Source organism: Vicia villosa, linkage group LG5 (assembly GCF_029867415.1).
Source record: "Vicia villosa cultivar HV-30 ecotype Madison, WI linkage group LG5, Vvil1.0, whole genome shotgun sequence".
NCBI classification, from domain to species: Eukaryota; Viridiplantae; Streptophyta; class Magnoliopsida; order Fabales; family Fabaceae; genus Vicia; species Vicia villosa.
Genome location: NC_081184.1, coordinates 130,406,744 through 130,423,546, shown reverse-complemented (window position 1 = coordinate 130,423,546; position 16,803 = coordinate 130,406,744). Strand labels below are relative to the sequence as shown.

At 36.6% G+C, this 16,803-nt stretch overlaps 1 protein-coding gene across 2 annotated transcripts; it reads right to left on the bottom strand.

The window, feature by feature from the left end:
- Nucleotides 1-11,455: 11,455 nt before the first annotated feature.
- On the bottom strand, nt 11,456-15,509 carry LOC131602492 (nuclear transport factor 2-like). 2 transcript variants are annotated; one of them, XM_058874619.1, is made up of 9 exons: nt 15,351-15,509; nt 14,768-14,949; nt 13,434-13,737; nt 13,083-13,318; nt 12,840-12,999; nt 12,596-12,717; nt 12,447-12,512; nt 12,183-12,237; nt 11,456-11,943 (listed from the first exon to the last, which is right to left on the bottom strand). In XM_058874619.1, exons 2-9 carry the CDS (start codon nt 14,945-14,947, stop codon nt 11,702-11,704), a joined length of 1,365 nt encoding a protein of 454 aa, XP_058730602.1. In that variant the 5' UTR covers nt 14,948-14,949; nt 15,351-15,509; the 3' UTR covers nt 11,456-11,701. The 2 variants fall into 2 exon arrangements, with proteins under 2 accessions (XP_058730602.1, XP_058730603.1); XM_058874620.1 differs by having other exon boundaries at nt 12,447-12,506.
- Between the last annotated feature and the right edge of the window lie 1,294 nt (nt 15,510-16,803).

Sequence of the window (16,803 nt, the reverse complement as noted above, 5' to 3'; positions counted from 1 at the left end):
TGCCCATGATATATATGAGTCATTGAAAATGACCCATGAGGGAAATGCTCAAGTCAAGGAGACTAAAGCTCTTGCTCTAATCCAGAAATATGAAGCCTTCAAGATGGAGGATGATGAAGACATTGAGAAGATGTTTTCAAGATTTCAAACTCTGACTGCTGGATTGAGAGTTATGGATAAAGGCTACACCAAGGTTGATCATGTAAAGAAGATTATCAGAAGCTTACCTAGAAGATAGGGTCCAATGGTGACTGCATTCAAGATTGCCAAGAATATGAATGAAGTTTCTTTGGAAGAGCTTATCAGTGCCTTGAGAAGCCATGAAATAGAGCTGGACGCAAACGAGCCTCAGAAGAAAGGTAAGTCTATTGCATTAAAATCTAATGTTAAAAAATGCACTAACGCTTTTCAGGCTAGAGAAGAAGATCCTGAAGAATCAGAATCTGAAGAAGAAGATGAACTGTCCATGATCTCCAGAAGGGTAAACCAACTCTGGAAGAGCAAGCAAAGGAAGTTCAGAGGCTTCAGAAGTTCAAAGAGATTTGAACGTGGAGAATCTTCTGGTGACAGAAGATCTGACAAGAAGAAGGATGTCTGCTATGAGTGCAATGAGCCTGGACATTACAAGAACGAGTGTCCAAAACTTCAGAAGGAGAATTCCAAGAAGAAGTTTCATAAGAAGAAAGGTCTTATGGCAACATGGGATGATTCTGAATCAGAATCAGAATCAGACTCTGAAGGAGAGCAGGCCAACTTCGCGCTGATGGCTACAGAAGATGATGGATCAGAATCTACATCAGAATCAGATTCTGAAGAGGTATTTTCTGAACTATCTAGAGAAGAGTTAGTTTCCAGTTTAACAGAACTTCTGGAACTCAAGGCTCATCTTAGTATCAAATACAAAAAGCTGAAGAAGCAGTTTGAATTTGAAACTAAGAAGCTGGAAGTGGAAAACTCTGAACTGAAGGAAAAAGTTTTAAATCTATCCAAAGATAGTGGGTCTCCTTCTGAAACAGAAAAATCCATTCCTAGCATTAATCATATTCTGAAAGAATATGACTCGAGCTTCAGAAAGTTCTTATCTAGAAGTATTGGCAGAAGTCATCTTGCTTCTATGATATATGGTGTTTCTGGAAACAGAAGGTTTGGTTTTGGCTATGAGGGTGATACCTCACATAAATTTGAACCTATTGATGATCTGAAGATCACATACAAGCCATTGTATGATCAGTTCAAATATGGCCATGCACATGATATTAGGCTCACTTCACATGCACAGAAGTTTAACACTGCTCACACCAAGAAGCTTGTGACACATCCTAAGAAATACCATGCTGACAAACCTAAAGAATATCATGTTGTTCCTCCTGTTAAATATTTTGCTAAACCCAAGTTCAATCAGAACTTGAGGAGAACTAACAAGAAAGGACCCAAGAAATTGTGGGTACCTAAGCAGAAGATAATTTCTGTTGCAGATATCCTTGGCGGCAAAGAGGACAAAAAGCAAAATGTCATGGTACCTGGACTCTGGGTGCTCGCGACACATGACGGGAAGAAGGTCTACATTCCAAGATCTGGTGCTTAAACAAGGTGGAGAAGTCAAGTTTGGAGGAGATCAAAAGGGCAAAATCATTGGCTCTGGAACCATAAGTTTTGGTAACTCTCCTTCCATAACTAATGTACTTCTTGTAGAAGGATTAACGCATAACTTATTGTCCATAAGTCAATTAAGTGACAATGGTTATGATATAATCTTTAATCAAGAATCTTGCAAGGCGGTAAGTCAGAAGGATGGCTCAATCCTATTTACAGGCAAGAGGAAGAACAACATTTATAAGATTGATCTTTCTGATCTTGAGAAGCAGAAGGTGACTTGTATTATGTCTGTTTCTGAGGAACAATGGGTCTGGCACAGAAGGTTAGGACATGCTAGTTTGAGAAAGATTTCTCAGATTAGTAAACTAAATCTGGTCAGAGGACTCCCAAATCTGAAATTCAAATCAGATGCTCTTTGTGAAGCATGTCAGAAGGGCAAGTTCTCCAGACCTGCATTCAAGTCCAAGAATGTTGTTTCTACCTCAAGGCCATTAGAACTCTTGCACATTGATCTGTTTGGCCCAGTCAAAACAGCATCTATCAGAGGGAAGAAATATGGATTAGTCATCGTTGATGATTATAGCCGCTGGACATGGGTAAAGTTCTTGAAACACAAGGATGAGTCTCATTCAGTGTTCTTTGAATTCTGCACTCAGATCCAATCTGAGAAAGAGTGTAAAATCCTAAAGGTTAGAAGTGATCATGGTGGTGAATTTGAGAACAAATTCTTTGAGGAGTTCTTCAAAGAAAATGGTATTGCCCATGATTTCTCTTGCCCTAGAACTCCACAACAAAATGGAGTTGTAGAGCGAAAGAATAGGACTCTACAAGAAATGGCCAGAACCATGATCAATGAAACCAATATGGCTAAGCATTTCTGGGCAGAAGCAATAAACACTGCGTGTTATATTCAGAATAGAATCTCTATCAGACCTATTCTAAATAAGACTTCTTATGAATTGTGGAAGAACAGAAAGCCCAACATTTCATATTTCCATCCTTTTGGATGTGTATGTTTTATTCTGAATACTAAAGATCATCTTGGTAAGTTTGATTCTAAAGCACAAAAGTGTTTCCTTCTTGGATATTCTGAACGCTCTAAAGGCTACAGAGTATACAATACTGAAACATTGATTGTAGAAGAATCAATCAATATCAGGTTTGATGATAAGCTTGGTCTTGAAAAACCAAAGCAGTTTGAGAATTTTGCAGATTTTGATATTGATATCTCAGAAGTTGAAGAACCAAGAAGCAAAGCTGCAGAAGCTGGCAATCTCAGAAGCAATGGATCAGAAGATCAAGTTGCTGCATCTTTAGAGAATCTGAGAATTTCTGAAGAGCCAACTATCAGAAGATCACCTAGACTTGCTTCAGCTCATTCAGAAGATGTGATTCTTGGGAAGAAAGATGATCCTATCAGAACAAGATCATTTCTTAAGAATGACAATCAGAAGCAGTGATCAGAATCAGAAGGCGTAAAGTCTATTCAAAAATTTTACAGCTGTCATCTATTATCTGATGGTGAACACGTGTATGTACGGTTAGTACAAAGCGTGCAGTTGAAAAGACGCCGACCTAGGTAACTGTGTTAAATCATTTCATTTACCACGTTCTCTCACCTAACGTCACTTATTATTTAATGTAAATTGATTTCTCGTGATTCTGTAACTGTTCATTTTCTAATCTTATTTCATTTTTTTTAATCCGTATCTATATATTCTTTTCAAATCATCTCATATATCTTTTTCGCTCCTTGTCCCTCTTTCTTCTTGCATACTCTCTTTTGAAACCTTCTTAGTCGCTTCTAAAACCCTAACCGAAAACCCAGAATTTGTTCTTCCTAGTTGTTCATTCTGTTTCAATGGCTGCTTCTTCATCTCAAAATGTTGGTTCATCTACTCTTCTCCATATTCAAGATGAAGTTAATCAGGAACTCACTCCAGTTGTTGCGTGCTCCATTCCTATGGATAAATTAGAAGTTCTATGTGAACTCATGGTTGATTTTGATAACATTGAAGAAAACGAATTTCATCTCAAAGAAGATATAATTTTTCAAGGATGGACTTCGTTGTTTGCTGAGTTCTGTGGACCAGTCTACCCAGATCTTGTCAAGGAATTCTGGGTACATGCAGTTGTCGCCCCTAAATCAATCTTGTCCTTCATCCATGGAAAGTTTGTGGTGGTGACTGAGAACATCCTAAGGATGATGTTTGATCTGAGAAACGCTGAGGGAGTTTTTGAAATCGATCAAAGGGTAAATTGGGAAGATGTTTTATCTACTCTCTACCCAGACATAAATGAAACAAAGAATGTCAAGGACTTGAGAGATCTCTACAAAATATGGACCAAGATTCTTCTTGGGTGTTTCTATCACAGGAAAGGGACACATGCTTCTGACTTCATCAACAATGAACAAAAATACATTCTGTACTGCATTGCCACTAAGAAGAAGGTTGATGCTATCTACATTATCTTCAACCATATGTGGAAGGCTGTGAAGGAGTCCAGAAATGCCTTCAGAGAAAAAAGTTGTACCATCATTCCGTTTGGTAGAATTATCTCAAATCTTCTGGTTCATTCCAAGATTGTTGAGAACCTGGAATCTGAAGGTATTATCAAAGACCTTGTTGTCACAACTGGGGCCTGTCTGAATGCCTTCACTTTAAAGAAGATGAAAGTGATTAAGGCTATCATTAAGACTCCCCAACCTCTTGCTGGAACAAAAATCAGAAGAGAACCAGTTCTAGCTGAATTCGAAACCTTCTTCAATAGTGAGGTACCAGAAGTCAGAACTAGGTATCTGAAGTCACAAAAAGAGGATAAAAGTCTTAAAGATCAAGAGAAAGGTGCTCCAATTAAAATAAATCGCAAGAAGGAAGAAAGGACCAAAAGAAAGTTTGATCATCCTGCTGCTATCACTGAGAAAGAAGTGGTCCCAGAAGAAGTCATTGCAAAGGTTGTTAAGGCTGTTTCTGTTGATTTTGAGAAGAAAAAGAAGGAAGCTGAGAAAAAGAAGAAGAGGTCAAATAACAATGCTGAGATTGTTGAAGTTGTTGAGAAGAAGAAAACCAGAAAAAGGAAGATGATTCTTCAAGAATCTGATGAAGAAAATGTTGTTCAAGAGGCTGTGAATCAACAGGAAGTTCTGGCAAGCGTCAGAAGGAAAGAGATCTCTAGTGGCAAAACAAAAATTGTTGAAGAGCCGAAGAGTAAGAAGCAGAAGAAGAGTGAGGCTGTGGTCAAAGCTCTTCAGAAAGCATCCAAAGGTATATGTATTTCTGAACTTGATTCTACTCCTGCTGGTATTTCAGAAGTTGCACCAATAGCGGTTGCCCCTATCCCTGAACCAGAAAAAGACACATCAGAATCACCTATAACTGTCCATGTTCTTACACCTCCATCTTCTCCTGTAACCATTCCTTCTTCTCCACCCACCATCAATCCTGTTCTGGATATACCACCCCTTCAAACTCTCTTTCCACCTCACACAAATATCTCCATCTCTCAACCTCCTCCCCATGCCAACTTTGAACCCATTCCTTCTACCTCTCAAAACAACCATAGTGGTTCTGATCTTCCAACCTCTACATCACATGAACAGCTGCTCCGTGATTGCAACTACACTCCCAAGCCTCGTCCTGAAGCTGAAGTGGTAGTGTTAGATTCTGATACTAAAGCAGAATCTTCTTATAGATTGGATAGAGAACCTCAACCTTATTTCATCCCCAACCCTGCCTTTTCAAAAACCAAAATAAAATCCCGCCTTGTCTACCCTATTGGTGTAATTTTTGAAAAAGTAAAGAGGAATCTCAGAAGTATCTTTGACACCCTCAGAATTGCTGAAAGTTCTGGCTTGAATGACGTCGCTATGCGGAAGTTCTGGAGAATCTTACGCAGAAAATCAGATGTTCTCTTTATGGAACTTCAGGAAGCCTGTGTAGAAGCTGCTCCACGGCCTCGTGGAATTCTGAGAAGCTATGAAGACTTCTGGTTTGCCCGTCTCAGAAGAAGACATACCTTGGAAGAAAAGCCCTTTGTGGATGAATTGGAAGTAGCAAGATTGGCTGTTGCATTGGAAGCTAATCCTTGCAGGGAAATTGTAGTCTGGATACCTCAATATCCAGTTCTGCTCGGGGATTTCAAGACCCTCTTTGACTTTCTGAGGGAAAACCCTTCTAAGGAAGATCCAAGCTTGGTCATTCCAGAAGTTGTTGACCCACCAGAAGTTGAAGGTCCTTCTGCCCCCAGGAATCTAGCTGCCATTCTTCAGGCACTTGAGAATGGAGATTCTGAGATTCCAGCTGCAGATTATGGAGATGCTTCAATGCAAGAAGCAGATGTAGAAGATCATGTTGCTGAATCAGTTCCTGTTGAGGAAAATCCTGTAAATGATCTGACTATGGAAGCCACGGATCAGAATGTCATCCCTGTGGATAGAAGCTGTGAAGCTTCTTCTGATGAACCTTCCCGTCTTGCAAGGACTCTAGAAGTTCTTCAGAAGAACCAGGATGAGCAAAGCTCAGTCAATGCTGAGTTTAGAGCTTTCATAGAGAAGCAGAATGAGCACAACAATGGGGTTCAAGAGATGCTGGCCAAGATTTTGTCAAGGCTAGGGTCATCTTAGATTGAGTCTTTGTTGTTTTGTTTTTGCTTTTGTTGCATCTGTTTTGTGCATCTTATCTTCCTTCTCTTCGTGTACTTCTGTACCTGTCTGTTTGAACTTCAATGAAAATCATCCTTTTTCTTCCGTGTGTTTCTTTTTGTTTTTATCTGAATCTTTTATGTTTTTGATGATATGACAAAAAGGGGGAGAAATATGTGATAAATGATTTGATTTAATCAGTTGCTTTACTAACAGAACTTGCAAAGTTCTACACTTTAAGTTGTGTTGTTGCAGGAATCGAAGATTCTCTTTAAAGATCAACATAAGAAGCAACAAGATGAATCAAGCTCTTGGATTCTTGAAGCAAGTTGAGTGCTATGAAGCTTCAGAATCAGAAGCAAGAAGGAAGGATGTTCAGATATTCTGATGATAGAATATGATCTGATTCTGAATGTCTATTTGTTCTGATACATTTTATATGGATCTGATACATTCTATATGGCTTATATGGCTCTGATACATATTATGTGTTCTGAAACATATTTTATGTTCTGATTCATTCATGCTGACTTTTGTCGTTTAGTTTTGTTATGTAACATTTCAGGATGTAGAGATGCTCTGATGATGCTCTGGTACATTCAACAATGTTCTGATACAATCTAGCATGAAGTGATGTAAGAAGAAATTCAAGCTCTGAAGCTGTCTAAATGGAAGCAAGAATCAGAAGCTGTGAATGTTCTGAAGATCAAAGAAATTCAAGTTCAGAAGCTGTCCGCTGGAAGCAAGAATCAGAAGCTGTGAATGTTCTGAGGATCTAAAGAAATTCAATGTTCTGAACCTGTCCTATGGAAGCAGAAATCAGAAGTCATGAATGTTCTGAAGATCAAGCACTGTGAACGTCTCTACTGAAATACTCAGGGAAGTCTTCTAGTATTAATTTCAGGGGGAGATTATTCATCTCATGGGGAGATTGTTAATCTCAGGGGGAGACATATTCACATGCTTATGCTATAGCTGTGTAAATTGTCTTTAGCCGTCTGCTCTTTCTAATCGCAAATTCATATCATTTATATATGTTTTTGCCATCATCAAAAAGGGGGAGATTGTTAGAACAAGATTTGTTCTGATCAATATTCCTAGTTTTGATGATAACAAGGATATGAATTTTGTGTGAAATAATGTGGTACTCTAATACATTGCAATTTCCCTTTCAGGAAATATATAAAGAGTATGCACAAATCAGCGCTCAGAAGCTTTGTCTCAGAAGGTTCAACATGCAACATCAGAACATGGTCTGGCAAGACATCAGAAGATGGTCAAGGCAGAATCAGAACATGGGTCTATGGAAGCATCAGAAGAACTTGAGATCAGAAGCAGAAGCACTGAAGTTCTCATGGTATCACGCTCAGAAGCACTTCAAGGTCAGAAGACAAGAAGATGCTATGCACCAAGCTGTTTGACTCTGATGATATTCAAATATTATATACACAAACATCAGATCAGAAGAAAGTACAGGTGGCAAGCTACGCTGACTGACAAAAGGAACGTTGAAAGCTATTAAAGGCAACGTCAGTAGACACAGCGTGAACAAGGCTCGAGGTAGTTGACAAAAGCGTGAAACATTAAATGCAATGCTGCACGGAATACGCAAAGCATTAAATGCGCCCAACGGTCATCTTCTCAAAGTGCCTATAAATATGAAGTTCTGATGAGAAGCAAGGTTACCAATCTTGAATAAACTTATTCTGAAAAACTTGCTGAAACGCTGTTCAAATCAAAGCTCAGAAACTTCATCTTCATCAAAGCTCACTACATTGCTGTTGTAATATATTAGTGAGATTAAGCTTAAACGTTAAGAGAAATATCACTGTTGTGATTATAGCTTTTCAGAAGCATTTGTAATACTCTTAGAACTGATTACATTAATTTGTAAGTAACTAGAGTGATCAAGTGTTGATCAGGATACTCTAGGAAGTCTTAGCTTGTGTCTAAGCAGTTGTAATTTAGAGTGATCACATGGTGGTCAGGATACTCTAAGAAAGTCTTAGCTTGTGTCTAAGCATTTGTCCCTAGAGTGATCAGGTTGTGATCAGGATACTCTAGAAGACTTAGTCGCGGACTAAGTGGAAAACCATTGTAATCTGTTGCGATTAGTGGATTAAATCCTCAGGTGAGGTAAATCACTTCGTGGGGGTGGACTGGAGTAGTTTAGTTAACAACGAACCAGGATAAAAATAACTGTGCAATTTGTTTTTATCGTTCAAGTTTTTAAGACTACACTTATTCAAACCCCCCCCCCCCCCTTTCTAAGTGTTTTTCTATCCTTCAATTATCTCTAGGTTGCTCGTTTGATCTAACTGCTCGGCATCGGCTCCTACGGGATGGCCGAAACTGCACCTGTTCAACCAACTGTTTCTAGTGAGAACCGGTTGGAACTACTCGTCCAGTCTGCAACTGGGAAGACTCTGCCTCAGCAGCCCTATCTTGGGTTGTCGCTCTATCGGTGGTCCTGCCAACAATGATGTCGTCCTTTTCCATATTCTTCATTGCAAATTAAAAAAAAAAAAAACGCAAAACATCAGTAAATTACATATTATCGAAAATTCCTACGTATTTAAAATTTTCCTACATATTACCGAATATTCTAAAATTTCTGATATGATATTCAAAATTTAACTACCGGGAATTCTGCAATTTTCGGTAAAATTTCAATTTTTTGAACTACCAAAAATTCTAAAAAATTTTATATGATGCTATGAATAAATACTAGAAATTTTGAAATTCACGATATAAACGAATAAAAAAAATATCAGAAATTCTGAATTTCCCGGTAAAAATGTAAAGGATTGTACTAAATTGTGAAATCCCAATAAAAAAACTTACTGTTCACGAAATAAATTTCTGATAACGCCTTGGAGGTTTCCAAATTTGTGCAAGTGCTAAGTGAATTTTGAAAATGAATGGAAATTTCGCAGATTATTAATGTCACATCCCTGAATTAGAGGGGTGTCAGATATAACTTATAAGTAAGAGTGGCAAGTTAATTCCTCTTGTATCACAAATATTAAATATGAGGAGTGTCAAATATAAGTGAAGGTGTCACATATAAATGGGGTGACAAGTTAATTCTTCTTGTATCACGAATACTGAATTTGAGAGGTGTCAAGTATAAGTGAGGGGGTAACAAGTTAATTCCCTGTGTATCACAAATACACATGTTAATTGATATTGTACTCTTTTATTTATTATTGTTGGGAAATGCTCACCCTTCCACCCTTATAGGAGATTTATACATGTCACCCTCCATTACTTTTATTCCAATTTTACTTCTAATGAGATACAAAGAATTTTTAGACGAAATTTCCGATACACCCTACCAAATTTCCAGTACGAGGAAATTTTCGGGAGTGTATTTAAAATTTCCGATATACCAAAAATTTAAATACACTACCAGAAATTTCCACCTTCCACCTGCTCCAAAATTTCCACTTTATTAGATGGTATGATAATATACACCGAAAATTTTAAAATTTTCGGTATGATAATACGTACCAGAAATTTCAAAATTTCCGATAATATTGGTAAATGATATACCGTAAATCTTACTTGTTTTCGTCAAATTTTCGATACGCCTTTGAAATTTTCGGTATTGTCAGAGAACTTGAAAAATCCAATTCTTCCCGTAAATTTATGAAAATGTGACAATAAAAATTGATTGAATAATATAGTCTTTTCATAGTTTTGAGAGGATGCCATGTATAATTTAGGGAATGGCAAGATAAATTCTCCCTTATAGAGGTGCTCTTCCACCACCGAAGTTATATCTTATTATAATTGTATTTGCTACACATAAAAAAATATAACATATCAAGAATTTTTTCATGAATAACAAGGTATTAAAAAAAATACACGAATAACCACGTTCCAGAGTTAATTACCTAAATAACCATGTTTAGGAAAATCTATATATGGAGACGCTAAATAGATTGGCGACACTTCCTAAAGTTGTAAGGGAGGCGCCAAATGAGATGGCTCCTCCATGATCCTAGCCAACTCATTTGGCGCCTATGTGCATTTTGTTTTTTTTTTTTAATTAAAAAAAGTAATAACAATTACATAATTAAAATACTCCATTAATAATTAATGGATTACATAATGGAGAAAAAATTACATATTATTCAGTGATGTCCCGGAACATGAAAACGACTGGTTGTTCCACACCCGCGTCCTTGTCTACGTCATGGTGGATTTCGACGATCTTCCTCTTATGGTTGGGTCGAAGGCCTTCCGTAATCGATGCATTCAGATCCATGAAAGCCTTCAGATCATCGTCGGCTTCGTGCATCATCGAGATTATGTCTCTGACTGTTTTGACTTCCTCCAACCAACAACAAGGTTTTCCACTTGCAAGTGAAGTGGTTGTTCTTAGTCTATGGATCCTTCTAATTTGTTCACCATCTTCAATGTCTCCGTCTAACCATCGCATCAATTCTCTTTTCAGGAACTCCATGAAATGAATATTCCAAAATTTCATTTTCATCGGAGGTTTAGTGGCCGAGAAAATAACGTACTCGTTTCTCGTAAAAATTATGGGAGACGCCATGACACAAAATAAAAAGAGAGTCAGAAGAGAATGTGAGAAAGTGTGAACGTTGTGGGAGAAATAGGTGTTTTATGTATAGAAGACACCAATACATATAGGAGGCAAATCAATTGGCTCCTACTCACAAAATTAACAAAGAGGCACTATTTCATTCCATATGACTTAGTCAATCTCATTTGGCGCCTCCTTTACAACTTTAGGAGGTGTCACCAATTCATTTGGCGCCTCAATATATAGATTTTCTAAATCATAGTTATACAATTTGGGAGATTGCAAGATAAATTCTCCCTTAAAGAGAAGAGGTGCTCTCCCACCACCAAAGTTATATCTTAGGCAAAAATAAACCCCCGGAGGTTAGACCAAAAAAAAGTATTTTGCCTATATCTTATTATAATTATAATTGTACTTGCTACACATCAGAAAAAAATATATATAACATACCAACTACAAGAAGATAAAGAAAGTGTCGGAGTTAAGGGGAAAATAAAACATTTTTAACATATGAAGTTTTTTTTTTTTGTTAAGTCAATCATTTCCACTATTGACCAAAATTCATTGCTTGTTGAAACTTAAATTTTCTAAGTAGCATAAAACTTTCCTAGTGTAAATATAAATTTGCTTGTGATGATAATAATAATAAAAAAAGACATCAATATTCTAAATAAAAATGGTATATAACTGACCAATCCCAAAACAATCATGCTAGAAAATTAGATACAGTAAATAAGTAACAAAATTGGAAGAGATCAAGAAAAAAAAAGAGTAGAAACACTTAATTTAACCAAAGAACTCTGACCAAATGTAAAGACTCTAGTTCAAATGCAAACCAAAATCCCTAGATGCTCTATCTACTAAAACTCCCGCTGCCGCCCGCTCAATTACCAATAAAAAGAATCAATTTATTGAACTTTCACCGGTGCTTGTTGACGAGGGGCTTTTCCACCACCATTCTGATAACTCCTTGGCACAGCATCTCCGTTGATTCGCCCATTATTATTGCCTCCTCGAGGCCGGCCAGAGAAATCGCCTCTCTTCTCAAAATCATTCCTTCCGTTAAAGCTGCCTCCACCACCACGGCCGCCACCAAAGTTGCCACGGCCCCTAAAGCCGTCATTTCGGTCGTTGCGGTATCCACTCCGCCCTGATGAATATCACACCCTATCATTGTTAGCTGCAATAACCAATATACAAATAATAGAGAGGCAAAGGCAATAATGGCAGCACAGTTTTTCATAATGCAATGTTTAAGAGCATCATGAGCATGTAATATCCTCAGAATCATAGGAATCTAAGTACACAATTATATAATATCTTATAGCATAAACTAGTGAAAGACAGGATAATATCAAGAAAATCTGCCAAGAGAAGTACAACACTTGCCTCGCCTTTCTTCAATGGAAAGTCTGCGGTTGTCCAACATAACAGGAGGAGAAGCCTGAAATATTACACACAATTCTCCGGGTGAAACACTTCTTCACGCATTAAAAAATAATCAAAATATAGTTAAGATATTGAAATTTTTAATAAATAAATACAAGGAATGTCCCACGTGATACATTTCAATCCCATAAAGATTTATAAAACCTAGACAATATTAGAAAATAAACCTTGCAGATAATAAGAATTGATAGAAATACTGCATACCTCTAGGGCACTTTGCAATGAAGCAGCAGATTCAAATTCCACAAAACCAAAACAGGATCCCTGTTGCTAAAAAACAGAGATTACATCACTAACTGTAGTCAATGTGCATTCAGTAAAACAGGTGTTGGAAATGCTTAAAAGAAGCGCACCTTGTTACTTCTAACTTGAATACCATCACGTTTAATGGAACCAAATTTCTTGAAAACCCGATCCAATTGCTCTACTGTTGCATTCATAGGCAAATTCGCAACAAATATTGCATGAGCCTTACCTGAGGAAACAAACTACAGAAGTTATGACAGAACATTGCGTTTGATTGAGAATCTTTATACTGAGTTATAAAGTATATAAATAATTAACCATAAAAACGTAGAATTGGTAAATTAAAATTACCTGAATTCTCATTATTCCTTTCCAGTGGAATGTCGGTGTTAGGCGGGGCTTGTACTTCAGGAGCAGGCACGGTGCTGTGTACACGGGGTGGTTGCACAGCGGGTTTTGCAGGGGAAGCCCTCAAATGGAAAGGAGCAGAATTATCTTTCAAGGCATTCACCTGGAACAAATTATGGCAAAAAAATTATTGTCGGATACTTAAAAATAAAGAAGCGAGTAAATAAATAAATGAATAAAACTCACAATGGATGCAAAAGACTTTTTAGGAGTATCCTCTTGTGCACTGGAAGCAACTTTTTCAGTGACTGGGGGTAATTCTTGATGGATTGGCTCTTTAACATGATTAACAGGAATCACAGTTTCAACAACTGGTAATTTTCCATTCTCCACTGGAAGGGTCACTTCTTTGCTGATGATAGTCTCAGTATCAGCAATAACAGGTTGACTGGGTGGAATTTCTTCAGGAACATGGACAGGCTCTATAGTGAACAATCAAGAGCAAAATTTAAAACCCAAACTTCCAACAGTAAAAAATACTATTATATGAGGAATAAAAGAAGACAACAAAATTGAATTACTTCAGATGAGATTTACCAGGCTCTGGAGTAAAAGCTTCTGAAGGAGCACTTTCATCAACATCATTTGCTGGTACAGACTCAATATCAATTGACTTATACTCATCAACATATCTAAAAACATCATTCAAAACATAGAAGCCCTTGTCCTGTGGAGCTAGGAAAAACGATTGAGCAAACTTGCGCTTAACATTGTCAGTTCCAGTCAAGCAGCCGGTCACTACAACCATTACCCCATTATTAAATGAGGGTTGAGCATCAGCACTCAAAACCTCTACCCTAAAGCTTGTGTAATCGAGAGATTGTATCTTTTTATCAATTTCCTGCATCAAGATAAATATGTTAAAGTCAGACAATGTTAAATCATCTGTCACAATAACCATAGTCTTAATCAAAAAGCATTATCAAAATAGAACACGAGAATAAGATCGCCAAAATAAACTCCATTAAACATGATCTCGAACAGTCAAAAGAGGATTGAAAAACCCACAATTGGACGCTTTGTGGCACCGTTATAGCGGATTATGCCGGAAAAACCCACAATATCGGCCAATATTTACCATTGCGGCGAGCCCGAAAACCGATATTTAATATCACAAATGTCAATCACAATGAATCATAATAACTTTTAATATCTTTTGCTTCACATAGAAGCAGACATTTCTCAACAGACAATCAAGGTAATAACAGTCAATAAAAATAGGATTGAAATATTGAATTTATTACAGTGTGGCGCCATATTGGACGCTTTATGGCGCCGTTATAGCGGCTTATGGCAGAAAACCTCCAATATCGGCCAATATTTATCATTGCGGCAAGCCCGAAAACCGCCATGTGTATCCGCCATAACGCCGCAATTGCGGATATTTGATAACACTGATTTATTATGAAATTCACAAATGTCAATCAAAATGAATCATAATAACTTTTAATATCTTTTGCTTTTCTCAACAGACAATCAAGATCATAATACACAATAAAAAGAGGATTGAAATCTTGCATTTATTACGGCGTGGCGCCATATTGGATACTTTGTGGCCGTTCTAGCGGATTATGTCAGAAAAACCCATAATATCGGCTAATATTTAGCAATGCGGCTAACCCAAAAACTGACATGTATATCCGCCATAACACCGCAATTGCGGATATTTGATAATGCTGATTTACTATGAAATTCACAAATGACAATCACAATTAATCATAATAACATTTAATACTTTTTCGATTCACATAAAAGCAAACATTTCTCAACAGACAATCAACATAAAAAAAAAAATAGGCGACTGATTCAAATGATAAGACATGATCATACATAAGATAGCTTCAAATCATAACCCAATTATTAGAATTTACCGCAGTGGTAGTGACAGATGCCATGGTACCATCTTCCTCAGGTCGACTCAAGACACTCGAATCATGGTAAAACCTGTGAACCTGATCCGGGTCGCGGTGCAGAATAGAGTAATACTGCTCCACGAAAGCATTACCAACCATCTGAGTGGTCGGGGTTGAGGCTACTTCAGAAACTGCCATCTCTACAAAACAAAAACCCAATCATGAGTTATCACAAAATCGAATTAAACAACACACGACAAAAAAAACATCAATCATCATTCATCATCAAATCCAACGATAAAACAAATGTCTTAATTTAAAACATTCAAACGATAGAAATCAAATACCGAAACCGTAACGTTAACGATTAAAACGAGAGAAATTAAAAATAAATAACAAATCTTAGTTTTTTAATTTAAAAAAAAAACTTTAATTCAAAAGCCCTAAATCTCAAATACAGATTAAAACGAAACCCTAATAAACTATCAGAAACAACAAAGAGTGAATAATTAAAACAACATATAGTGAAATAAAACATGTGAATTGAATCGTTGAATACGAAAGATCGAAGAATAATCGAAAACAGTGTAGAAGAGGTTACCTCCTTCTGGTGATGGAGAGATCAAGGAACGATTGAAGAGGAAGAAGAATGCGGCTGATGAGTGAGTAGAGAGAGTAGGATCTGTCGCGAGGTTTGTGCAAGGGTTAAATTATTGGTAAATATTTATACCCGAATTTTTCATTTATTTTAATTTTGAGGGTTTTTTATTTTTTATTTTGAAGTGAAAATAATAACCCGGTTTAATGTTGTCTCTGGGACCAAGCCCAATGTGTTTGGTTGGTTGGTTCTTTCTTTCCCCGTGTTCTTGTTTATCTATCACTCCCTCTTTGTCCGGGTTATTTATGTTTCACATTATTGTTTTTTTATGATTGAAATGTTTTTTATGATTTGAAACACACCATTGATATTGATATGGGTTTTAGACAGAATTAAATAGTTATTATTGATTTTATTCTATAAAAAAACATAATTTTAATTTAAAGAAATCATAAATTTCATATATTTTTGTTTGAAATCATTTTGTTATCTAGGAAGAACATCCAATAAAGGTTAATTCAATTGGCAGGAAGGATAGAAATAAATCAGAACAAGAATGGTGGCTTGCGAGTAAAAAATTGGAAGAAGAGGCAAGGGATAGTGAAAAAAGAAAAAACGTGTGATTCTGTGTCTAAAGCGTATAATGGAGTTCCTGAGCTTGATTAATATAATAGTTCTTATTTATTGTTCGTAGTGGTTCATCCATGAGAAATTTGTTCTAGAAGTTATCTAATTTAACACTAATTTTTTAACGCCTAACTTTTCTATTTGATTGGTTTGACAGTTGATGTTTTTCAATTTATTTTAAAAACCAGCGCATATATAGCTTGCAATTCTTTCCTTTACTCGCTTCTTTCCGAACCCTAAATCATTTTCGTGCTTTACTTGCCTTCTCCTTCCATTTTTTTCAGTTCCTCTTCCATAATCCATAATCTGTCTTCTTCGTTCCGCTAATCTCTTTTATGTTCATCTTAACACTCTCAATTGTGTTTTCACTCAAGAACCCTAAACTTTTCCATTGTGTTTTGCGTTCAATAATCCTAGACATCTCCATTGTATTTTGCATCCTAAATCCTCTTTCTGTGTCCCCTTAACTCTACCAAAATAAAGAGAACATAGGAAGAACAATGATGAAGGCTTTTATTTGTGGAATCTTTCGGGTTATTCCTAAACATACTACCGAAATAAGCTTTGGAGGTAAATTTCCCCCTTCCCTTCACTGTATTTCAGATTTGTGTATTGCTTTATATGTTAGACATTTTATGCTTTCAATCTAAGATAAAATTGTGATTGAACAGTTTGAATAATAGAACGGTGCATGTGATGTTGTCTTTATGGATGGAATTGTTTAGTTCAGTTTAGGTTTAAAACATTGATTTAATTGTTGATTGTTTGATTAAGAATTTATTAGGGTGATATTATTAACCTAATTATTACTTAGATAATTATGTCTCAA

Excerpts from the sequence above, each read along its gene's own strand:
- LOC131602492 (XM_058874619.1), bottom strand. The coding sequence starts at position 14,947 with ATGGCAGTTTCTGAAGTAGCCTCAACCCCGACCACTCAGATGGTTGGT. Across the intron at positions 13,738-14,767 it reads CATCTGTCACTACCACTGCG|GAAATTGATAAAAAGATACA; the intron begins GTAAATTCTAAT and ends ATCTTGATGCAG. Across the intron at positions 11,944-12,182 it reads TTCCATTGAAGAAAGGCGAG|GGCGGAGTGGATACCGCAAC; the intron begins GCAAGTGTTGTA and ends GATATTCATCAG.